Source organism: Lutjanus erythropterus, chromosome 20, assembly GCF_056507025.1.
Source record: "Lutjanus erythropterus isolate fLutEry1 chromosome 20, fLutEry1.hap2, whole genome shotgun sequence".
Classification (NCBI taxonomy): Eukaryota; Metazoa; Chordata; class Actinopteri; order Lutjaniformes; family Lutjanidae; genus Lutjanus; species Lutjanus erythropterus.
In genome coordinates this window covers 13,425,728-13,451,886 of record NC_139336.1, presented here as the reverse complement: position 1 = coordinate 13,451,886, position 26,159 = coordinate 13,425,728, and the positions used below count along the sequence as shown (strand labels likewise).

The window sequence follows — 26,159 nt, the reverse complement described above, 5'->3', positions numbered from 1 at the left end:
TTTTCTCTCCCTCTTTGTGTCTGTATGTTATATGACACCGACCCCTGGTGTTCACGTTTGGTACTTCAACACTCAAGGGGAGGGTCAGAGGGTGGAGCCTCACCTCTCTGGGCTCTGCTCACAGGTACATTTTTTAAAGGCTGTGAGCCAAAGCCAAGTGCAGAGGCTGTAAGTGTTAGGGAGGTCGCTACTGGTGGAAATGACATGCAGAGCCAATTATATACAGTAAAGATAATGGACGGCACAGTCAAACAGCCAGATGTTGCTCTTAACTAAATGCAAGTTAGATTTTAAGGGCCTGAGAAACGATGGGGAGTTTTGTGGCTGATGTGTTTCTGCTGCTGCTCATTTCCACAGGACAAGTTTATGGAGGTAAGACACTGCAGACACAAGAGAAGCACTTTTCTTGTAAGATATAAAAGTTAAAACTAAGAACAATTATAAAAGATTTTAAGTTGAATTTTTTGCTTTGATATTATTACCAGGAATAGGACTGCTAATGCTGTAAAATGCTTTTGAAGCGGGTGAAAATATTATTTCTAAAACATTTTCTTATAAATCTATTGATGCTAACTTTTAAAATTCATGCACAAGCTGTGGTTGTTGTCCTGAAGTGAATCCCATCTCATTTTAATGGATTAACACCAGAGTCATACAAGTACTCTGATCTTTTATTTAAGTTGCTCTAGTAATATTTAAAAAGTCATTAGACAGAATGTTATAGCAGAATGTTATTGTAGAATATTATAATATTCTGATTTTATGGCTAATTAATACACATAAGAGCATTTTAATGTTGTAGTTTGTCAATGTGGAGCAAATTCTAGATATTTTGTGTACTACTGGGTGAATTAGTACTATAGTGCTGCATTATATCCTGTTTTTATATGCAAAAAGTAACTAAAACAGACAGCTACATGTAGTGAAGTATAGAGCACAATATTTCCCACAGAGATGTAGTGAAGCAGAAATATAAAGTACCTTAAAATGAAAATAATCACAAGTAAATTACAAGTGTGTCAAAATTGTACTTAAGGACAGTTTTTGAGTAAATGTATTTGTATTTGTGTTACTTTCCACCACGGATTAACACAGGAGATAATGGCAATGTTGCAAATGCAGGATTGTTGTTTATACAACCTTTGATTAAGTTACAATGTGTCTGTGACAGTTGGCAGCTTAATATTTAATCCAGTTTAATTTTGCCCGTAGACATATGGTGATATGCTGCTGAATACTGGATTACATTTTGGCTGGATGCTTGTATTTATTTATGTTCTGCAGTGGGACAGTCAGTACCTGATCAGATGTCACACTGATGTCACCAGGTTCCCTCCTAAAGATTGGTTTATAAGATATTTTTCCTCCAATGATTTAAATGGCATAAAACAAGTACATTGTATATATCACACAGGTTTACATAGATTTAGACATATTTTATTTATTCAGGTTAATTAAACTTAAAATTTCTATTATTTATTTTCAGAACATTTCTTCTAACTTGAAGTCTTTTGACTTGAAATTGTGAGTTGAACTTAAGTTTCTGAAGAAATATGATCAACATATTTGCTGAAATTAGACTTCTCAGGATGTGTTAGATTAAAACTCTGCTGGGACCCTTTGTTTTTTATAGTTTGAAGAGAATAGATATGATATACAGTTAATAAATTATAATAAATGTTGCTCTTCCTAAAAAAGTTTTTAATTGCATGTGGCATAAAAGTATTCAGTTTATTCTAGAGTGTAAAAGGGACCGTTTTATCAGTGTCTCTAAATCCAACCACATCAGACATCAGACTTCACTTAATACTTCACGTTGTTTTGAAAAGCTGCCTTAGAGCTGTAATCTAAATACTTAAATACTTAAATATCATCTAACAAAGGCTGCAGCATGTGCAGGAAAAATACTTCAGGGCCTTCAGCACTGCCTTAGACGACTACATGTCTCTATCCTCATACCTGCTCATCACAGCACATTAAAGTCCTGCATTCACGTTCGAGATGTGTCTGTGACCGTAGGAAGATTACTAATAATCCAATGTTCACTGGTATCATAGAGGCAGATTAGAGAGAGATGGACAGACATGGGTTATACTGACAGCAAGCTTATAGGCTTTATGCAGCACAGCATGCTGGGCCAGCCTGCTGACTGAGTACTTCTCACTGGGACCAGTCTTATAACACATAAGAACAGCCTTGATATTAAAGTTTGGTTTTTGCAGGCGGTGCATTTCCCAACCAGGGATTTAAAGGCAATAAAATAATAAGGCTTAATGTGCATATGAGACCAATGTAAGCATGAAATGAAAGCAAAAGAAGGACGCCTGATGCCTGATCATTATTTTCTCCATAATTTTCTATCCCTTTTTAAAAGCATATTTGTATTTTTTCTAATACCAACTAGGGATGCACCAGTACCGATACCAGCATCGGATGTTGGTCCGATACTGTCCTCACTTACTTGTACTCATAAAACTACTCTGATACCTTACACCCGATACCACATCACAAAAAGTAGCCGCTCGATACAAGTAAACATCTAAAGAACCGCCACAACACAGAGTTCAAGGTGTTTGCTGATGCTTGCCCTCTTTTTGTGGACACACCATCATCATCAGCACAGCTTAATAAGGAACACAAAATCAGTAAAGGAACTTACTTCTAACTATGGTTACACTTGTAGCACGAAACAGCAACAATGATTTGTTACATGTAGAAAGTGACCATCTAATGAAAATAAAACATTATAAAAAAGCATCAGTTTTTAGTTTTAAAAGTTCTTGTTAGAACTGTAATGGCATTATTAAGTACTTGTACTCGGTCTGGAAAAGAAGTGGTATTGGTGCATATTAACAACCATTGTTAACACACACAAAAAAAACTATTAATCAAGAAGACTCGTTCCTTAACATTTGCCAAAGAGCTCACAATTACACCTTAAAATTGTTTTACCTAAAGTCAGTCAACTAAAACCTCCTAATTTCCTAAATAATTTTATAAATTAATTAGTAGTGTTGGCCAACATGGCAGATGTTTTACCACCTGCAAGAAAACCAAACACATTATGTTCAATGGCCATGATTTTCCTACAGGTAAAAGTCAAGCTGTGTGATGTGGGTACATAAATTGTTACCTGTCATGTGATTACAGTGTAGAATTTATGAGCTCTACCCAGCAGCTTTTCTAAGTAATTTATTCATTAAATTTCTTGGCATAAGTTTTTCTCCCACTAATGCGACTAATGTTAGCTCTCTTTATTGAGATAAGTGAGATAAGATTTCGGTTGAATGAAACAATTTACTGTGTTTTTGGTCTTTTCTTTCTTTCTTTTTTTTATCATTTAAATCCTTAACTGTTTAAATTTCTTTCTTGTGTTCAGTTTCACTGCCTCTTTATACTGCTGTACTGTTTAGAAAGCTTGAGAGTTTTTAGTGTCAGCTATCCCCAGCCAAACACACAAACACACACACACACACACATCTCCTGACCCCAATTTGCTGTGTGTCACCGTTTCCATGAACTTTCAGGTCATTTTAAAGTGTGGTGCTCCAATACAACTGGTTTGTAGGCCAAACTGATTAAAATCAAGACAGCTTCACTGTTTTTTACTCACAGATCTGAGTGGGTGGTCACTACTAAATACAAGTAAATACATGATTATATAAAACCTAGAAGGCAAAAGTGTTGATCAGTTGTACCTCATTTGCACAGGGCTTCAGACAAAAGCATGCTAAAGGAAAACATAAGTGTAAATGCAATGGACTTGCATCATGCAGTTTTTGCCGCAATAACGCCATGACTATTGGAATGGCAGTGGACAGATAGCTGGAAAACTGAAATATCTCAACCAGATAATGTTCCCAGATAATGCATCCTGTTAAAATTGGATGCCCTCTGATTTTTCCTCTAGCAACACAATAAGGCTGACATTGTGGTTTTTAGTCGAGACATTCATGTTTCCTTCAGGATTAGGATCATTTTAATCATTCTGGTGATCCCATTTCATCAGGTCAAAATGTCATAGTGCTAATTAGCAAAGCTAATGACATTCCCCTCCATCATAGCTGTGTAGCTGTGTTAAAGAGGGTTATCATTATACCTGATAAACTATTTGCATGGCTGCCACATAGCTGGATAGTTGATCTGGCACAAGGTTTCAACCACGGTCATGAATGAATTTAAGGTGGAAAAAGACAACTTTTATGCTTTAATTCATAAATATGGCTTAAATGTTGATTGCACAGTGTAATGGCTATGAATTAATGGCCCTATCCCCATCTGGATTCGTTCCTAACAAGACTCTCTTTCCACCAGGCACGATTTTCTCAGAAAAAATTCTGTTGAAATTATAGACTAAGTTAATAAGCATATTCACGCTTTTTCTCCCAGTGTTTTCCTCTCATGTTCTTCCTCCTCCATCTCAACCCCAACCCCTGCTGTAGTTAGCTGTTTGTGCAAAGCAATACTCAAACTATGTAATTACAACAGCTTTCAATTTAGCTCTTTAGGTAAACATGCTTCTTTCTTCTCTCGTATTTCTAAATTGGTGTTGATTATTTCTCTCTGAAGAAACAGAAAGAGATCTAGTGTCATGTACAGGTGTTGTTGTGAAATGCTAGGGGAAGAGTTGGAAAGGTGTCTGTTTCCTCTTTAAATAGTTGCCATTTACGACTTTTATTTATATTTGGCCCATGGGTTCCCAGTTTGAGTTATAGCTACATGTTTGTACAAAACAGTGCCCCTACACTTTGCACCAACTAATGATGCTCTTTTCATTTTAAGAGCAGCCCAGCCATTGAGAAATACAACTAAATGTCCCTTGTGCGTCACTGGGTCAACAGTGAAGTCTAATTAGTGTCAGAACAGTTCAGGATGCATTAGTTGTCATTAATTGACTTCGGATAGGTGTGAAGTGCAGAGCAGACACCACATCGACAAGCCGGTCAATGGAGATTAATGGAATAGCCTTTACTGGGTTAAGGCCTTTGGTGGCCAGATGTTCATTGTGTTAATAGATTTAACTGAGAATGTAATGTTATAAAAAAAAAAATAATGATAAAGTATGCCAGCATGGATAAAATCTGCAGCTTCCCTTTTTTGACTTACCCTCACAATAATTTGTAAAAATTTACTGGGATGAAACCTTGTGTCAAATGAAGCTAATATGATTCTGACTAGGCTGCAGGTACGAGCACATTGCAATATAATGTAAACAACAATGACACAAATGACAGACTCAATACTGAAGAGTTGAATTAGCACCTTTCTGTAAGTCTTGACAGTGAACATTATAATCTCAACTTTGTTTTTTTGCAGGGCCATTGGTAAGCATCAAATATCACAGTTGTTCATGATATAGTGGCCACCTGGTTCACCTTTCTGGACTTCCTGTTTGTTCTCTTTTTCATTGTTGTAGTGTCGTTCTACGGTGATGGCTACATCCACCTGCGGACAGTGGAGGCGTCCGTTCAGACATTGCTCCATGTACGATTTCGAACCTCAAGTCAGGCGGGGCTGCTGTTTTTGGCAGCTGGACACAGAGACTTCTTGCTGTTGGAGCTGATCTCTGGGCGCCTGCAGGTAGGCTAAACCACACTTATCAAAAGCAACTGGCGGGAATCTAAGCAAGTGGCAGAAAGCTTGCATGACAAATGTGTTAAATGTTCATTTAAAAGATGAGACAATGATGAGATATGCTTTTTGACCAGGGAAAGACCATTTGCATTTGAGTAATATGAATCTAGTTTAGTTTAACTAAACCTAACCAGAGGCTCTCACATAAAGATGCCTCACACCTTTGCAACACAGAGAAATATTTGTCCCTTGGGCCATTTTAGCTCATATAAATCAGCATTTACTATCCTGAGGAGAGTCAGAGAAAAGACTGAGCTCACTCAGCTTGGTGTCGGATTGCTCGGAGAGAGAAAAAAAATACGCCCCTGGCACAGTCTTCATTTCAGAACAAGTTGCTTCATGACCCAGGTTCAGAGAGAAGACCACAGTAGTTTAATGAAACCTCCGAGCAAATAGCAATGTCACTGCTGATGAAAGAGTTTAGTCGCTTGTGTGTTTGTGGAATAATCTTTTGATCTACAGTTAACAACTCTCTTCATTCTATTTTCAGTTGTACACACTCAAGATCTCATTAACATGTTTGCTTTTATGTGTTTTGCCTTTCCTGCAAGCCTTTGTCTTACTAATTAAAGTTTGTAGCCTTGGAAGCAGATGAATCTGGGAGCTTGTGTTTCATGTGCTCTAGCAGATATGTCTGGCCACCCTTCAGTACAAAGACATTTCCACCCACCTCTCTTGTCTCTTCAGACCAATTGTAACTGTTTATTAAAGGGGGGGGGATTCTGATACAATGACTGACAGAATAGTCAGGACCAGTCAAGATTTGAAAACATATCACACATTTTCAGTGCAATGCCTCAGGCTCATGAAACTCAAAACTGTCAAACTAGACAGTTCTGATCAAATATGAATCAAGATTCTGTTACTCTGTCCCCTAATTCTTGCCACATTTTAGTGTACTGTTTAGCTGCAATTTGTGAACATTTGTGACAAGGCCGCCATTTTTGTACTGCTAGAAAATGGACCAACCACCATGTCAAATTGCATGTGTCACATAGCCCTATGTAATGTCTTTAATTGGTCTGATTGGAAATAAGTCTGTCCAATTGGCTGAGATATTTTGATCTGCACCCTTTGATAACGCACCTTGAAAATCAAATGAATGAAATGAGATATTACAGACTAATTTGCATTTGTGAATTTCTTTGGTGATGCCAGGCGATAAAGGTGTGTTTTAGCATAGAAACAGATTTCACATTTTATCCTTTCTTTCCTCACTTTTTTCCTCCACACCTCTCCCTTAAATTCCCTCAGGTACGTCTAGACCTGGGCTCAGGTGAGCGTTCACTTCGTTCAGAGAAGGGGATCCATCTTAGCGACCTGGCATGGCACTCCATGAAGCTGACCCATGACCACCATAATGTCACCATGACCGTAGACCGAAACTCTCATTCCAGCCTCCACATGCCAGGACCAGATCTGGAGCTCAGTGTCGAGGATGGGCTTTTTGTCGGCGGGACAGTTGGACTCAACCACCCACACCTTCTCAACATCTCCAGCGGGTTTAGAGGTTGTGTGGATGAAGTTGTCTTCAATGAACATAACCTGCTGTCCAGCCTAAGGCCTTATTCTGGGTATAAGAGTGTCCACGAGGTGTCTCTGGGCTGTAGTCCACAGTTTTCTGCAACAGAAGAAGATTCTATAAGTTTTTTCAGCTCTAAAGCCTTTATCTCTCTCCCACCATGGGAGGTGCCACAGGAGGGGGTGTTTGAATGTGAAATGCACCCCTCTGCAAGAGAAGAAGATGGCATGATCCTGTATAGCTCTGGCAATGGCGGAGGGTTTGTTGCTGTAGAGATCAGAGATGGTCACCTGGTGACCACAGTTGGAAATGGAGAGGGGACTAAGACTGAGCTGCGTTCTCTAACATATGTCCACAGCAACCAAACTTGGTACCCCATTCAGCTACACCTGCTGCCTCAGAGTGTCCAGCTGAAGGTGGGAGAGGAGTTGATCAAGGCCGACCTGAGTCTGGAGCTCCAGGTCATCCAGCTCAATGGACCTCTCTTCCTGGGAGGGCTGGACGAAGAAGCCCGCGCAGAGGCAAGGCAAGCTGGGCTGATGCCTGGGGGTCAGCAGTCTGGAGGAAGTGGCTCCTTTAAAGGATGCCTCCGAGAAATTAGGGTGAACACTCAAAGAATGGGCCTACCTCATGCTGTCATCACAAAGGACATCACTGTGGGCTGTAAAACAGGACAAGCTTCAGATGCAGATACCACCACTACTCCAACAGAACATCCTGATACTACAACCACACAACCAATGACGAACAATAAGAGGAACCCCAACTTCTTGTTTCTGAGGAAGCTAGAGGTAGCAGAGGGAGGCCGGGCACCACTGGAACCCAAACACATGAGGGTAGGACTGGTTATCCCCTGATATCCTTCTAGTTTTCACTTTTAGTTATTTGACAGATTACTTGTAGAGTGGTGCAGGAATGAGTCCGAAAACACTTAAATGAATTAGCATTAGCATAGCAACAATACTTAGAAAAATCATAAAAGTGGTGTTCAGTTTATTAATCTTTGCAATCTCTTCCAGGTGAATCTGGATTTTCGGAAACTGGGTATTCATCCATCGCAGTTGATGTTCCGCATTGAGGCGCAGCCTGTCCATGGCCAGCTTCGGGTGGACCTCAGTGCAGACTCTGATGGGATGTTGGGTGAGGGCCAGGAGAGGACTATCACAATAGGAACAGAGGAGGCCGACCGGACTTTCAGTATGCTGGACCTGTGGCAGGGCCGGGTGATGTACGTTCACAGTGGTTCAGAGGCCCAGCAGGACTTTTTCATGTTTTCCGTCCTCTCCACCAAAAAGAAGGAGCTGCCTCTGTTTCTGAAGGGCAACCGCCTGCACCGGTTTGACATCAGCATCAGTCCTGTTAATGATGCACCGGTGCTCAGCCTGCCGGAGGGAAACCTTTTCACTCTGGTGGAGAATTCCAAACGACCGGTAGGTACAGCAGGATATGGTATGCATATGTCCTTTTTTCAATTTTAGTATTAAATGAAAATTAATATACCAACAATGTCCTCAGCTGACAACAGATGTGCTGAGAGTGTCAGACCCTGACAGCAGTGCTGCAGAGCTGGTGTTCAGCTCCCTGGGAAACCTCAACACTGAGGCCGGACACCTTGAGCACCAGGATTACCCCGGCAGGTTTGTGCTACGGCTTGTGAAGCTTTACAGTGCCTTGCAAATCTTCTTACAACCAATCATAGAGGTGAAGAAGTGGCTACGTGTATATATAATGTATACATAAGAAAAATTAAGTAAGTAAGCTCATAGATAGTAAGCTATATCAATGTATGTATATAAATCTATATTTAATCAAGGTGTTATTCCTCATTTATTCATCATGTTATTCTGGTGACTAAACATACAAATGAAACTGATTTTTTTTTTCTTTTATGTTAGCAGCCTCTCCTTGCCATGTGTGTAGAACATCATTGCATCACTTTACCAAGACCAAAATGGAAGCCAAATAATGTGACCTCTCTATTGTTATGTAGCCAGTCCTTCCCACCAACCCCCTTTTGTAACACCAGACAAACAAGCAGAGCTGAACATGAAAGTTAACAAGATTGCTATCTTTCCAGGGCCATTAATTTGTTCTCCCTGAATGATCTGGAGGAGGGTAAGATCAGCTTTGTCCACATGGGGGTCCCCACTACAAGGTTGGCGCTCAGGGTCAGCGACGGACAGAAGGTAAGTAACTTATGCAACTTATGGCTTGCAATAAAGCTATAAGTTGCAAAATAAAGACTGTGAGCTACAGGGTTGGGACATTGTTCGCCATGCTAGCAGCTTTACGCATGGCTTTAGTCATGACATAAATAATATATCTCAATCGCAGGTATTGGACAGATTGTCATGAAATTAAGAACAGTAGTACAGGTCAATGTTTTATTTTATCAATTGCATGGTATAAATTGGTGAACATGGTAAACATCAGTATATTAGCATTGGCATTGTAAGCATGCTGGCATGTTGACTTTAGCATTTAGCTCAACGTCGTCATTTTGTCCGTCACCAAGTGGGCAGGACAATTTGATAATGTAGAATGATTTTACAGGAGAAAAAAAAAAACACTCACACTGCAGCTACTTTTGTGGCCCAAAAAGTCCCCTGAAGTATACTGCACACTAACTGACAAAAAAATCCCCCAAAACAACAGCTCAATTTGAGGGGTCTGAGGGGTCTCTGACTGATGATTTGAATCGTCAACTTTCAGGGGGACAGACTTAGTTTTGTTGCACAGACACATTGTCATTATGTTACATCTACATATGGTTGATTAACCATCTGCTCTTGTTCATCTAATTTCTTCATTCTCATCTCCTACTGCCTCCTCTCATCCCTGGTTTCCTCTCTCTTTGTCTCGTCTTACCTCCTATTGTCACTCCTGGTGTTTCCTTGTTCCCTCTCCGTTCCGCAGATGAGCAACACAGTGGTTTTGAGGATCATGGCGGTGCCACTCGAATACAAACTGGTGAATAACACTGGACTTGAGATAAACCAAGGCGGGGCCTCCATCATCACACCCTTTCACCTTGCAGTACAAGTTAATGTGGCTGAACAAGCAGTGGACATCCAGTATGATGTTACAGAGCTGCCACAATATGGTGAGCTCCAGCGGCTGCACTCCAGCGGCGAATGGAAACTGACAACTTCATTCTCTCAGAAGCTTCTGGAAAAAGAACGGATCCGATACGTCAGCACTTACCGTGGTCTCCAGTCTCAGAACAACATCACCGATCACTTCAAATGTAAAATCAGCATCGGCTCCCAGTCTTACGAGGAGATTGTTTTTCTAATTGTGGTACGCTGGATCCACTTCAAGATCACGCGCAGCAAGATGGAGCTCAATGGTGTTCAGTCTGCTGTGGTCAGTCCTGAGGACCTCCATGTCATTTCTAAGGGTGTTAAACTCAATGAGAGCGACCTCTACTTCAGTCTCCTAACAGTACCAAAAAAAGGGAGGCTGTTCCTCAATGACACAGTTCTACAAAGGAACTCAACCTTCAGTCAAAGGAACATCACTGATGGCTTGGTGAAGTACGAGCTGCTCAACAAGCTGAACGACGACGCAAGAGACACGTTCAGCTTTCAGGTGTTTTCAGCACACGCCAGCTCAACAAGTTACGACTTCAGAATCAACATCAGAGCTGAGTCATCCGCCGTCACTGTTGTAAACAAAGGTCTTTCAATGCTGGAAGGAGGAAGCAAAGTCATTAGTAAAGATATTCTGTTCACTCAAACGGCAAGTAACCGGGAGGTCCACTACAGCGTCACAGTGAGCCCCAGGCATGGACAGATCAGGAGGATCAACTTTTCCAACTCAACTTCCATTAATGACAACATTCTGACCTTCACAAATCAGGATATTCTTGAGGAGAGGATCATGTATGTTCATGATGACAGTGAAACAAAACAGGATTCATTCACTTTTCAAATTATAGTTTACAAACCGCACAAACACACCAGCAAGAAAGACGACAGAAACTCAGCCGAACACACCTTTAATATTTCTGTGCAGCTCGTCAATGATCAGAGACCTGTCAGGGTTGTTGATAAAGTTTTCCATGTGGCCCGAGATGGACAGAGGTTGCTGACTCTGAATGACCTTCGTTACCGGGATGACGACTCAGACTTTGACGACAGTTGGTTGGTGTACACGCGGAGGGGGATTCCCATGGGTGAGCTGGTGCTGGCCAGTGACACCACTCACAAGCTGTACGAGTTCACACAACGAGACCTCGAGCAGGTTGGAACCATTTATCTGTGAACATTCATGATCATCCAGGTGGTAGAATATTTAAAATGACCAGGTCAAAGGTATATGGATTTGCTGTTTCAGTCTTCAGATGTTTCTGTGTGATAATGTCAGTCAACTTGAGTGAATTTGGACTAATATTAACACTCTGTACTTAGTACTTAGTGTGCATGAAACAAAAGAGTTTGAGCTCGCTGATGACCATGAATTTTATTGATTAAATGATGATGACTGATAAATAATGACGACTGATGCTTGCAGATTTCAGAAGTGTAGTTAGCCAATGTAAGATAATGCTAATGCTGATGAACGTCTTGACTCAGCTGAAAAATCTGTCTCCAGATGACTTTTTTGTTGCCATCTGACACTTTTTAAAACAACCCTGTAAAAGGGTTAACGTTAGAGCAGATAAAGACAAAGTTAAATCCATTCCTCACACGTGCTTTTGTATTTTGTTTTTGAAAGACACCACCGTTCAAACTTAAGAGTCAGTTCCAATGATGGAAAGGTGTGGAGGGAGGGGATTTAAGAACACAGTCACTTTAAAACAGCAAATCCATGCCTTTGACCTCTGCATACAGTACTCCATTACACTTGAAGAGCACTTCAGTTTGTAAATGTATGCCTGCTTATGCTTTTACCTTTTCAGTCATAATCCCCTCTTTTCTCTCCTCTCAGAAAAAGGTGTTATTTGTCCACAGAGGAGTGAGTTTCGGGCGTTTTGTGCTTTTCGTATCTGATGGGAAACATTATGTTTCAACACTGCTGGAGGTGATTACAGTGTCTTCAAACTTTATGTATTTTATGGTTTTATTTATTTCTATTTCACAGAGAAGGATAATAAATCGAGTAATTTAAGCTCTATGTGTAGGAGGAAATTGTTGAATTTGTGCTGAAGTTGTGATATTTATTTCCTGTTAATTTAATATCAAACAGAATTTTTAGTGTGACAATAAACTCTAGTGATGCTGTTGTAAATAATTTATATCTGTCTCTGGTGCAGGTGATGGCCCAGGATCCTTACCTTCAGGCTGAGAACAACACAGGCCTCACAGTTCAGCGAGGGGGCATCACAACCTTGACCTCTGCTAATCTCAGCGTCTTCAGCAACCTTGACATCCGAGACCCACAGGAAGTCACATTTGAGGTATTCTTTCCACCTAAACACGGCGTGCTCTGCTTTAATGATGGAAATCGTGAGACTGTGACAGAAGTAGACGCGATTACAATATTTACCCAGCGAGATTTGCTGGCGGAGCGTCTGGCATATCACCACGACGGCAGCCACGAGCTGTGTGATTGGTTCAATGTGACGGCAAGAGCAAGAGAGAGGACCACGGAGGGACGACTGGACAGAGGGAGGAGGGAGGTACATCTGGACATTGGCGTGTCAATAAAAATCTACCTGGAGAGTCACCAAAGGCCACCAACAGTCATAAATAACCGTCCGGTGGTGGTGGCAGAGGGACACAATGTCTCCATAAGCAGGGAACACTTGGAGGTAAGTTTCTTCTAGAGTACATCCGAACGATGCCATCTTTAGGTGTTATTTGCTAATATTGTACTGTTTTGTTTGGGCAGGTGGTTCATGAGGACAGCCAGCCGTCAGAGATAGTTTATACTGTTCAAAGACATCCCACCCTGGGCTCCCTTCAGAGGTTTACCTCTAACGACAAACACCAGAACAACAACGGAGAACAGCAGCACTTCTATCAAGTAACTTTACAACCAACTTTTATCCCAGATTTTCTTAGGTTTAAATCTGACTGAATATTTAATGTTACAGAGACACACTAAAGATTTAGAAGCACATTTTCAGGGGCTTTAATGTCACTATAAGCAATCCCTTTCACACTTTGTCACAACTCTTCCATGTAGGGCATCAGAGAGCCGCCGACTAACTCCTTCACACAGGAGGACCTTAACCAGGGATTGATCATCTACCATCAGCAGGCTGCAGGAAGCACCAACGACTCTGTTCTGTTGGAGGCAACCAACGGGGTCACGAAGGTTGGACCTGTCAAGCTAGTGATTGATATCATCCCCATCCTGCTCCCTCTACAGGTACAGAAAGTAAATGTTACATGACCTCAGGGATCAATTGATCAGTTACCTAACTTGTAAGAGACCCACCAACAAATCAGTCAATCAGTTCTGTCGTCTGCTGCTTGATTCTTTAGGTGTCTGACTTGACTCTTGATGAGGGTTCGTCCCTGCCGCTGACCTCTGACATCATCAAAGTAGCCAGTCATCACTTCTCAGGGATGAACTTCCTGTACCAGGTCATCATTCCACCGCGACATGGACACTTGGAGCACAGCCGGATCCCGGGGATGCCCATCACTGCTTTCACTCACACTGAGGTAGACAAAGGACATGTTTGAAAATTTGAGATGGAGATTTGGACTCAAAGCCATAATTGAGAAGATTTAAGCTGTAAAGAGAGTTTTGCTTGATCCAATAAGGGGTTTTTCATTAGCAATACACATTTGTTAAAGCAGCATTTCATTTAGAGAGGAACCATGTTGCTGTTTCTGTAGTCTTTGTTTGATCAGGGCCATATTAGAATCAGTCTCTACATGGATTATCTCCACTTTCTGTCCAGGTGGAACGTGAGTATATCTCCTACATCCATGACGGCAGTGACACACAGGAAGACAACTTCACCATTGTGGCCAATCAGACTGAAATCAGGAAGCACAGTCTGCCCTGCACTGTTCGCGTCATCGTCACACCTGTCAATGATGAGACTCCGGTTATTGTAGCCAACAAGGGTCTGAAGGTAGGTAGGTAGATGGATGGATGGATGGATGGATGGATGGATAGATAGATCAAGAAAAGTCTACAAAATACTGAGATGAGAAGAAATGAGAAGACTGATACTACTCTCATGTCTGAATGATACTATTAATGATTACTCTATACAAGCATAAGGCAATTAGCTTAGCATAAAGAGTAATAGTAAAACCACAACTTGTTCTTACATATTTGTAGAGATTGAACAAGCTGAACATAACATGTTAATTTTAAAATTTAGAGTTGCTGGTAGGCAGAGTTTGAAGACTAGCTGTTCACCTGTTTCCAGTCTTTATGCTAAGCTAAGCTAATCGCACTTTGGCACTAGCTTCATGAGAGTGGTATCAATCTTCTCACCTAACTCTCAGTAATAAGTTCATTACCCAAAAGTTAATAACTTCTTCTTCCATCTCTTGTTTCCTCAGGTATGGGTGGGTTCAGTGACAGAAATCACTGTAAGTGATCTCAGTGCAGAGGACTCAGACACTCTGCCTGATGGGCTGGAGTTCATCGTCACACCACCCAGTAATGGTCACCTGGCCCTGAAGAGCGCCCCCTCCAGACACATCCTGAACTTCACCCAAAATCATATACAAACCGGACAGCTGGTGTTCGTGCACAGTGGTGAGAATATGTCGCTATTATCTTTTTCTAGACTTTCAGAGCAACAGGTAAATATGGAATAAATGAAGGAATAACTCCTCTGTTTTCTTGATGTTGACTCTGTTTGTCTGTAGGTGCGTTGACGGGTGGCTTTCACTTCCAGGTCAATGACGGCGTGAACTTCGCCCCTCGTCAGATCTTCAGCACAACTGCCCAGTCTCTGGTCCTCACCCTGCAGAGAAATCATCCACTGGAGGTCTACCCAGGTAGGGTTTAAAAAAAAAAAAAAACTGGTTCAACACTCTGGACTTGCACAAAGTCAGCATAAGTATGGTCACAGGTGGTAGGAGAGGTTCTTACAGGCATTCCACTCCACTCAAGTACTGTATCCAGTGGTGCACAAAGTACTCAACCCCAGTACTTTAGTCAAAGTATAGATACTCCTGGTCAAATATTACTCAACTACAAGTGAAAGTTGCTTAGTCACATTTTTACTTGAGTTAAAGTACTAGAGTACTTGGTTTTAAAAATACTTAAGTATTCAAAAGTACAAATTACAAAGTACATTTTCTAATATCAGTACATGCTGTATTGTTTTCATGATGCATTTACAGAAGCTTGTAACTCTCTGAAACCATCTAATGATGCACTGACCTGCTTGTAGAACCACTCTGCTACACAAAGCTTATAGAAACACCTATAAAAACTTCAGCATAGAAATACAATCAAAAACAAAAAGGACAGCTATTGTCATTTTCTGATGTAACTGTATTAAAATCACTGCATAAAAGCAAATTGAAGTTAACTGTAAGGAGTTCTCCAAGTCTGTTAAATAACTGAGATTTCTTTCTGTCTTCAGAGGCAGTATATACATGAATTATGCTGTATTTTTCACCCCGATAAAAACAATCCAACTTTAAAAACTACCTGGAATAATGAATAATTATAATAACATCTTGAGATTTAATTTTGTCTTTCTCCTGCCGTCACCATTACCGCTTTTTGTTTGAATGAAAGAGGGAGAGCTTGCTTGTGCTTGTTAGTGCGCCTGGACGTATTTCTGCTTTTATATCAGTCCCATTTGAGAGGAGCTACTGTGATTGGTTTCTTTCTGTGAGGAACACAGCATGTGACCAATTGCATTTTAGAAAAGAAAAAACAGCAACAGCTGACTTCAACGATGTGCTCAGTCAAAAAGTAACAACAACCTTCCTAGAAATGTAGTGGAGTCAAAAGTACAATATTTGTCTTCGAAATGTAGTGGAATGAAAGTCAGAAGTTTCCAAAAAAAAAAAAACAAATACTCAAGTAAAGTACAGATACTCAAAAAATGTACTCAAGTACAGTACTCAAGCAAATGTATTTTGTTACTGTCCACCATGGATTGTATCTACATGTGGTTAAACCAGACTGTTGATCTATTCAGGGTCATTAGAAGATTTATTATTATTATTATTGGATAAAATATATTAACATTAAATGTATTTTTTCCTCATGTTTTCTGATAAAAGTGCTAAATAGTTTGTAGCCTCATTCCTCCTATGAGTACTTGTAAATGGCACTTGTAATGAATACTAGTAAAATTAAATCTGAAAATGAAAGCTCTCCAAATGTAGTGCAATTATATAACAATGGCACTGGGTGGCATCACTAGTCTGAGCATTAACCCACTACTTTATGTTTCTGCCTACACAAACATAATACAACACCTCTGTGCACAGTCAGTGCCAGGCTGATAGTGCCACTCTCCACTTTATTCAAGCGTTCTTACTTGTAAACACTCGACACTTATCAGCAGTCTCTCTCATCAAGGTTACATAAGTGACGCTGTTGCTCTAACACAAAGACAAGTGTGGGACATTTAATATTCATGTTGTTGTAACAGTACAGCAAATAATCAAGTCAAATTTAAAATGATATATTTTCAAATAGTAATTCAGAAAAGGCTTTTAAGAAAAGGTCACTGAAAAATCACTCACTTTCCTTTTCGTTCATTAATTTCACTGCCCTTCTGCCCTTTTGTGGCTGTTTAATATTGGATGCATGGTGATGGCTACTGTTAATGCCAGAAGAGTGAACCTGTGTCACATGACTTGGACTCAAGTCAGACTCGAGTCACAAATTTGATTTCTAGACTTGACTTGACAAAATCAAAAAAGACTTGTAAATCAACTTGGACTCTAACACCGGTGACTTGTGACTTCACTTGCACCTGAGCCTTTTGACTTGAAAATTCAAAATTCTCCCAAGCCCAAAGATTAAAAATCTTGTGTGTGTTGCAAGTAAATTATTTTCTTTCATTTTCTGAACCAACTAACTTGTTCTTAGTAAGTTGACACTTTAATCCATCAGATCCATTTAATTTGATCTGAGAGCATCAATCATGAAGAACTAATTTTATGTTACTGAGCTCCATTTGGAAAAAAAACAATACCATAGATAATTTTGTTTGTGTGGCTGCCAACAAAAAAATGAAACAAAAAATCTAAAATTACAGAGTGAGACACAACAACTTACAACATTTCAAATTTCACAAAGAACAGTAAGTCAAGGCTAATATTAATATAGTTAGTGAACTCATGTTTAGCTAATGGTAGCTTAATAGCTAAGTAACTTGGTAAATCAATGAGTCTGGAAACTCACTGTTACATTATGACTTATTTAGGACTCGAAACTTAAACTTTAGGACTTAGGGCTTAATTTGGGGCTTGTTAGTCTTGAGTGCAAAAATTTTAGATTTGCTGGTAAAACTTGCAAAAAAATAACACATAACCAGGATCATGCACTGCCTCTTCTCTGTTGTTGATCTCTTGCTCTCTCCTACTGTTTTTTTTCTACCTTTAAAGGCTCAGTGACACCCATCTCAGAGCAGATGCTTCAGGCTGTCACCAACGATGTCAGCGACATCAGAAGGAACCACTCTGTGGTGTTTGCAGTCACCGCTCCTCCTAAACTCGGTCGCCTGGTGCGACGCATGCCCGACAACTCTACACAAAACATTTCCACATTTACACAAAGCATGGTAGGGATGTGTGTGTGTGTCTCTGTGTGTGTTGTTCTATGTCTTTGCACCATGTTAATCAACATGTCAGTGTCTCTTTCTCCCAGGTGAATGATGGGGTTATCTTGTATGATCAGAAGAAGCCAGAGTCAGTGGGATGGTCGGCTGCAGACTCTTTTTCTTTCACCGTGTCCTCCCCTCCTGCTTTCCTTCCTCCACACACCTTCACCATCTTAATTTCCTACCAGGCCAACGAACATCATGACAACCCTCAACACAAGACCAGATTGCTGAACAATGCAGGTACTGTGCTAGTAGCTCCAGTAGGATGAACTCTGGGAGGATAAAGCCAATATGTGTACTTTCAGATGGATAAACATTTGGACCAGGAAGATTATAAGTTCAAGAGGACCGACTGAGGTGTTTGTATTTTGCATGCAGGTGCTGTAGTGGCTGAGGGGGGCAGGGTGATGATTGACAGATCTAAACTCGATGCCTCCAATCTACTTGGGAAAGTCCCAGAGCCACAAAGGAAAGACCACCACATCCTGTACCATGTAATTTCCCTGCCGCGCCATGGGACTCTTACTATACGAGGACACAACCTCACCAGGTGCTCAGCTCAGTTCTTGGTGTTCCAATAAATAAACTGAACAAAAAAACTAACTGAATCATACCAAATCTAAGGCATAAATATATCATTTCAGCACAATACACAGATACTGTAATCGAGCCTGCACATATCAGATTTTGTAATTGTTGAAAATTCACCACAGAAACATTAGAAACTCTACTAAAAAAATGCTATAGTGGACAACTAAGTGAAAAAATTTTGAACATTGAACATTTGTTTGAAAGACAACCTTACAAACATTAATTTAATAATAAGTGCGACTTTTTTAATATTCGTCTTTTCTCAGGAACCAACCTGATTTCTCCCAGGTCACCCTAAACAAGTTCGGCATCACGTACATCCACGATGACTCGGAGACCACAAGTGACAGCTTCACTTTCCGGGCCTGGGTGGCCCCTTTGGATCTCTCCCCCTCTTCCTCCCCCTCATCTTCCTTGTCTGCTTTTTCCGCTGATTCCTCTTCCTTTTCCCCTCTCTATTCTGCCTCATCATCCTCCCTTTCGTCATTAGACACGACTTCTCATCACCATGTCAAAGACAGCCTGGCGGTGACAGAGAAGTTCAACATCACAGTGACACCGGTCAATGACCAGCCGCCCCTCATTAGGAGCAGAGCCCCAAGTATGAAGGTTGTGGTCGGAGAGAGAGTCGTACTTGGACCAGACAACCTGCAGGTGGGCCGTTGTTAAAAGAGCTGGTGTAGCTGTGGTTAGGGAAGCTCAACTGACCCTTCCTGAGTCCAGCCCCTTTTTCCTCTTTTCTCCAATACCAAGCTGAGCAAGCTTGGTACCCAGCGGAACCTCTGTGAACTTTGTCCTGTCCTGTCTTGTCCATGTTGAAAAGAAAACCAAAGATGGTTAAAAGATGTTGTTGGGAGACCTGTAAAACTAGCTAGCTCATCTACATCAATCATTGCCTAGCTAGTTAGCCAGTGTTTTGCCTAGCTAACTTAAAATGTGACTACATATAGTCACATTTACAGAGGGCTTTTTTAAAGAAGGGCTGTCTGGCAGAAAGTCTTGAAGGCTGATTTCTGCCAGTTGTCTGGGTACTAGGCTTGCTCAGCTCTTATTGGAGCTCAGAGCAAAAAGGGGTGGGTTTTTCGAAATAAAATTTGGTATTGGTACTCTACCCAAATAAGTGCAAATATCACACCTGATTAAATTGTAATTATAGAGTGTTGTTATTAATTTCCCATGCTCCGCTGTTCTATCTAGCAGACAATTTTTACAATTGTTACAATTTTACAATTATGCATACCAGTGTACCAGTCTATTATGCCCACCAGCCTTTGTTTCTTAATGATGTATGGGGAAATTATAATATTAAACATCCAGTGTACACTATTCCTCCAATGCATAAAGCATCAAAAGTCATCACCAAATATCAGTAATAACTGTGATGATGATATAAAGTCTTTCTTCCACCAGCTTCTATAAAAGAAACTATTATAATTGAAAAAATAAATTATATATTTAACAATATTTGAATATAAAGTTTACTCTGGGTGAACATTCCTTTTTGAGTCTTAAAATACAATCCTGTCACTCTACATGTCCAGGTTGAGGATCATGACACTCCTCCAGAGGAACTGCACTACCTTGTGATCAGTAAGCCCAACAATGGCTACCTCACGCTTGGAGAAAGACCAGAACCAGTTACCTCCTTCACCCAGTATGATGTCAACCATGGTCGGCTCCATTTCATACAGCAGGTGAAGAGTTGGTCTGCTGAAGAAGACTGTAGTACTATAGTTATTTTTAGTAAACGTGCAAAAGGGATGTCCATGAGATATAGAACTATATAACAGAATCTGGAGGCAAATGTTTTTGCTTGCAGAAAAACATGTATTGCTGTCTACCACAGTGTGTATTGATACTGCCACTGGGGGGCACCAATTACAGAAATGCCCAAATCCAACAAATCTTGAGTATTAAATTCAGTTCTTTGATCCTCCTCTGCATCATGGTCCATTGACCTTTCTGCTACAAACATTTTATTTAAAGGGATGTGCATGACATAATACTGCCATAACAATAACATGACACCTGTCAGGAATATTAAGTTATCTTCTTAAATGTTTGGCAAAGACATTTTTTCCTAGATGTCATAACAAAGACATTTTGTCTTTGATTAATGTCAAGTTGTCATGACAAAAGATAAATGCCAATTTTGAATAAAAAATCATGTCCTACCTCCCCCTATTTATGAAAAGTGTTATGTCATGGTTATGACAGTGTCATGTCAATCTTATGTACTTCCTTTCAAATCAAGTGTTCACAGTTTGGTCTTCACCTTTATAAATAGTTCCTCTGTTTTAGAATGTGACCTGTGGATGCAGCATCTTAAAATCAATCTGTCAGTCATAGGCTGTATTTTTTCAGAGTTTTCACATAGCCATTGATTTCCCTTCTTTTCTGTGTTTTGTGGAACCCAACCTGCTTGAGATATTTAATTCATCAGCATGTCTTATTTTCTTCAAATTTATCTTTTTGTCTTTGTTATTCCATTTCTCCTCTGTTTGTTTCATTCTTCCTCCCTGTCTTCCCTCTGCCAGGGTGAGCCCTCGACAGGTGTTTTCTACTTCAATGTAACTGATGGTCATCATCGTCCACTCTACAAACTGTTCAGTTTGGAGGTGATAAAGCCCTCTGTCTCCATGGTGAACAACACAGGCCTGTCATTGGTTCAGGGCAGGACTGCTGTGGTCTTCACAACCAACCAGCTTGCAGCTCAAACCAACAGTCGCAGCCCAGCCAACATCACATACACAGTCACCACGCACCCTCGCCACGGACGCATTGCTATCAATGACCAAGAAGTCACGACCTTTAGCCACGAGGAGCTGCAGTTTGGCCGTGTTGTCTACCACATGACGGATCTCAGTGAATCAGAGGACAGCTTCCAAGTGTCAGTGTCGGCCTCGTCCCCTGGTGTTGACTATGGAAATATCACAGCACAGGCGGTGAACGTAACTGTGCGGCCTCTGGTCTACCTGAGGGAGCCAGTAAGAGTGCCCAGTGGGATTGCAGTGAAACTGGGGAAAGCCATGATCGATGCCTCTGAGCTGGCGAGAATCAGCCGAGCCGACCCGGTCTTTGAGGTTTTGTCTCCACCAAAGCATGGAAAACTAGTCAAGGTAAAGCTGCTCATTGAAAGGTCAGAAATGGCTGAAATTGCTTAAAATTTTGTAAAAAAAACAAAACAAACAAAAACAAACAAACAAAACAAAAAAACATTAATGGTGTTTGTGGTGGTGAGTTAGCTGCTTTTGCCAGCTACAGGATGCTGTGGATTTTTTTTCTTGAATTAAAACATCACTGTCCATAAGGTTCCACTCAAGTCTTGCAAGCTGGAGCTTTTTCCCACACCATTTAGATTCATTCTCTTCCTGTCAGTTGCATTACCACAGCACGACAATGTGACATTGACAAAAACACAATAAAGCTGAGACACATGACTATGGTGGTAGGTTATGTGTCTCAAGCAAGTTTCAAGTGTTAAGTCTCTAAAAACCTATAGTATGTTTTGGCAAAAGGTTAGCAGTAATTTGTAGTCAATATGGTGAAACAAGCTAAACACCGTCTGATCTTTTGGTTTGTTTTTTACTGTGTGCTCGAGCTGTCTGTCCTGCATTATTTTCAGTTTAACACACAGACACCTGAAGCCTATTTTGCCTGAACAGGACCATTTCAGCAAAATGAGTAAGCTTGTAAATGAGTAAGCTTGTAAATAACTATGACTCGTCTCTAAAGAAGACAATGCAAGGCTGAAAAGCAGTGTTTCACTACTCTCTCTGCTTGAAAGTTTCAAGTCTGTTGTCCCTCTGACAACACCCAGCATCAGTTGTAGGTATGGTATGAAAGTCTCAGACTTGCGCTCTGTAACCAGACCGAACATTGTGCTGTCATGGTTTACTGACACACTCTGGAGAAGACTTCTGGATCACTCTCTGAAAGGTGGAAATTTTAACCACTAGAGGTCAGCAAAAACATGATTTTCAGCTCATGTTAAGTTGCCCTTAAAATACTCAGTATGTCACAAAAGTGAGCTTCAGCTAGTTCCTCATAGTTCCACAATCCCCCCCCCCTCCCCATCAGATTTGAAAGATTTGAACTGTGTGTATGTTCAGGTTTATCAGGAGTTTTATTGGGATTTATCAAAGGCAAAGGTATTATGAATGAATATGTGATGGGCCATACCCACTTGCAATCGATCAATCAAATCAAATCAATATAGGATTAGTACATGCGGGCTCAAAATGCTTCAGTAGACTCATTCCTAAAGGTGGCCTTAAGGTATCTACCAAGTTTTATGATGAATTGACCAATGGCCAATGACTTGCCAATGAATGGCCATTTCCTTGCTAAGCCCCATTGTGAACGTAATTGGTAATTTTCTTGAAAGGTAAATAATATATCTATAAGATTTATACAATTTTTGATAAGCTTGGTCCAATAAAGATCCACAACCAATTTGGTAGCAGGTGGACCTACAGTTCCGGTGTTTTTAAAAAAAAATCAAAATGGCAGAAAATCCACTGAGCAAAGTCTTATGGTCCAACAGAGTTTTTTGTAGTGCTCATTGACTGACCTTTACAAAACTGCATTTTTGGGCCTTAAGGCTTGAATCCTAATTACAGAAACCACTAATAATGTACTCATTTCATTACTCATTTCAGTTCACTGTCTCTTTTGCTTTGTCTGTGTGTGCATGTATGCAGATGACCTATGATCCAAACCGAGCATCAGAGGTCCTGAAGTCATTTACATTCAGAGATGTGGTGCAAGGCCGGGTCGCCATTGAGGAAACTCTCAGTGACGGCAACAACCAGCTCCTTAATAACAAATCAATACTCACAGCAGCTCGAGGACACACCCCTGCCACACCCCTCAACGACTCTTTCATTTTCCTGCTGAAGGCTGGAACTGTTCAACCAGCAAAGGGCGAGCTTCACTTCACCATCTTTCCCCACCATCAGATGCATCATGTTCCGAGCGGTCCAACTAAAGCAGATGGTGTAAGTCGGGAACACACAACGGCCCGCCTCCCCACACATAACAGGACTACTGCTGGAGGAGGAAGAGGAGGTGCACGAGGGGGAACCACAATGCACGCGGCGGGCTTGCCGCCCCACATTTTGTCACATAAGAACCACAACAGGACGCAGCACAGGATGAGGCCTCATAGCCGCTGGGGCAACCACACTCGCAGTCATGGAGGAAGACCAGGGAGTGGTGCAGAGGGAGCAGGAGGAGGTCACGGTCATGTCCCACAACCTCACCCTCCTTCTGTCTCAGACAAACATGGTCCGGCGGTCCCTCCTGATACCCACCCGATTCATGTTGAGGTCCTCCCTCGCCCGGCCTCTGACCCTCTCCTCATCATCCTGCCGCTGCTCGCCTGTTTGCTCCTCATCATCATCCTCGTGGTTTTGATTCTGGTGTTCCGCCGCCGCAAGGAGAAACAGGCCCGGCTGCGCCTCCTCCAGCAGCTCGCTGCGGTGGCATTACCTGCTGAGGGTAGCCCCTACCTGGGCCGGGCAGAGCAGAGCGTGGCCATGCCCTCTGTGGTGGTCACTCCGTTGGGGCCTAGAAGCTGCCCTACTTCACCCAGAGTACCCATAAGTCCCAGGAGGAGGAGTCTGGCCCCTGGAATGACCTTCTGGGGACCAATTGAAACTGATGAAACAGGTGGGGATGGGAATATTAGAGGTGGTAAAAGTAGTGAAAGAGATGATTCAACCTGCAGTGGTGCAGCTGTCACTGCAGGATTCAAGACCTCAGTAAGATCCAAGTCCCCTACTCCGACTCTTAAAGACAACCAGTACTGGGTTTGATAGAAGTTATCCAAAGACAAACTGTGCCTTAGAGGTGTGTTTGGGGTATGAAGGGTGTAAATGGCATGTACGTACTCTCCAGAGGACAGCTATCTAAGGCACAACTGACCTGCTACGAACCTTTTAAAAAGAGGACAAAGTACACACATTTCCTGAAGAAACTGATCCTTTTTTGTAGGAAATATATTAATGTACAGAAGACCTGAGAGACAAGAGAAAAGAATTCTGGTGATCTAAAGTGTGACCTGAATTGTTTTTTCTAATATGTTTATGACTTCAGAACAGGTGAAAAAATGGCTTCACCAGGATAATCTTTTGAAGTTCCTTCACTTTTTGTTTGTTTGTTTGTATGAATATGAGCAGTGGTGTTTCTCCCCACGAGTTCCCACTCGGTCCACAAACGCCACGTTGTGATCACAGATTTTTAAATCGCTTTTCTCAGCTCAAGGAGAGTTTTACAAATATAAAACCAATGGAAAAAAACTTGTCATAGTCAAGTCAAGTCATTGTTGACCCGATTTGCATGACACCCTGCAAACAGGGCCTTTAGGCTGCTTTTTAGGCTGCAGAGGAATTTTTTTGCTGTAAAACCGCAAGTGGTCACAGTGCAAATCAATTTAATGTGATGCTTATTCTTAAATACTAGTGTTACAAAACTTGCTAACCCACAATATATGTATATGTAAATGTGTAATATATACCTGTATACCTGGTGTTTAGATGTGCATGGACAAATTAAAAAAATGCCTTTAGTCCTGTTTAGAACATGGGGTAGGGGTGCACTTGTGGCCAAAATGAGTATTACAACAACAAACAAAAACGAACAAAAAAAAAAAAAAAAATCACAAACAACTGACAATTTATTTTCACCTATAATTGAAAGAAGTAACTTAGCAAAATGATTGTGTTAAAACTTTTTTCACCTGTTTCACAGATGAAAAGGAACAGAAATATTAATTTTAAAATATTAAAATATCTCAAATCATTTAGAAAGATTATCCAAAACCTTTGTTTACACCTGTTCTTGAATCGTAAACCCAGGAGAGAGAGAGAGAGAGAAAAAAAAAAAACTAAATTAAATATGACTTGGAAAATGCATCACCAGAATTTTTTTTCTCACATGCCTCTCAGGGCTTCCGTATGAATGCCATTATATTTAAGTAATTTCACTGAACCAACTTGAACTGAACACATCTTTATTGTAATAACTATGTACTGAAAAAACTGTAAGACTACCTACCTACTGTACGAGGAGTGAGGTACTATTCAAAGTAAACAGAATCATTGTCCTTTCAAAGTATTTTCCAGTTTTTACAAAAACTTGACTGCAGGGGCTTCACATGAGCATGAAAATTATTAGTTCCTTCATGCAACGACACAATTTCTCAATCTGACTGAATCCTCAAAAACACTGCTTTTAACTTCTGTGGTTATGATGAATATTATTGTATTAGTATTATATTTTCAGTACTGTTGCTGAACAAGTAAGCGAAACATAAACTTTGTGAAGTTTACTGTAAAAATAGATTTAATGTAGCCGATTTTTAAGGTAGCCCACATATGAGTTTGTAGTGTAAATGGTCGTTGACACCACTCACCTAAAATTGTAACTGTACAGAGTTGATGTGTTACTTCTTCTAAACCATGTATGTCAGCTGTGGTCGATTATAGTTGTACTATAAGATTCCAAGTCCATGCATGCAAACTATTTTTATAGATATATATTCATCCCTCATGCACAGGTGTCATTCACTGTTCTGCACTTTTACGTTTCCTTTATCTGATTTTACGACAGCTCAAAGCAGTGAGCTATAACTGTTAGTACATACAGTATTAACAAAGAAGTAGCTACTTCAACATTTTTGCCACATTAACC

At 40.8% G+C, this 26,159-nt stretch overlaps 1 protein-coding gene across 3 annotated transcripts; it reads left to right on the top strand.

Moving 5' to 3' along the window:
• Window positions 1-308: 308 nt before the first annotated feature.
• Window positions 309-25,113, top strand: LOC146308224 (chondroitin sulfate proteoglycan 4-like). Of its 3 annotated transcripts, XM_084746467.1 has the most exons (23): window positions 309-372; window positions 5,417-5,580; window positions 6,889-7,992; window positions 8,176-8,586; window positions 8,672-8,793; window positions 9,234-9,342; window positions 10,073-11,401; window positions 12,089-12,181; window positions 12,414-12,911; window positions 12,992-13,146; window positions 13,288-13,474; window positions 13,591-13,773; window positions 14,016-14,192; window positions 14,632-14,830; window positions 14,944-15,075; window positions 17,656-17,831; window positions 17,918-18,058; window positions 18,092-18,113; window positions 18,252-18,423; window positions 18,731-19,118; window positions 20,006-20,158; window positions 21,002-21,583; window positions 23,168-25,113. In XM_084746467.1, the coding sequence occupies exons 1-23, from the start codon at window positions 309-311 to the stop codon at window positions 24,281-24,283; spliced, it is 7,677 nt and encodes a 2,558-aa protein (XP_084602593.1). In that variant the 3' UTR covers window positions 24,284-25,113. The 3 variants fall into 3 exon arrangements, with proteins under 3 accessions (XP_084602593.1, XP_084602592.1, XP_084602591.1); XM_084746466.1 differs by having other exon boundaries at window positions 12,992-13,126; window positions 13,289-13,483; window positions 17,918-18,113; XM_084746465.1 differs by having other exon boundaries at window positions 12,992-13,143; window positions 17,918-18,113.
• Window positions 25,114-26,159: the final 1,046 nt, after the last annotated feature.

Coding starts and splice junctions, on each gene's coding strand:
- LOC146308224 (XM_084746465.1), top strand. CDS start 309: ATGGGGAGTTTTGTGGCTGATGTGTTTCTGCTGCTGCTCATTTCCACA. Junction 14,831..14,943: donor GCTGGTGTTCGTGCACAGTG/GTGAGAATATGT, acceptor GTTTGTCTGTAG/GTGCGTTGACGGGTGGCTTT. Junction 20,159..21,001: donor GGCTCCATTTCATACAGCAG/GTGAAGAGTTGG, acceptor TCCCTCTGCCAG/GGTGAGCCCTCGACAGGTGT.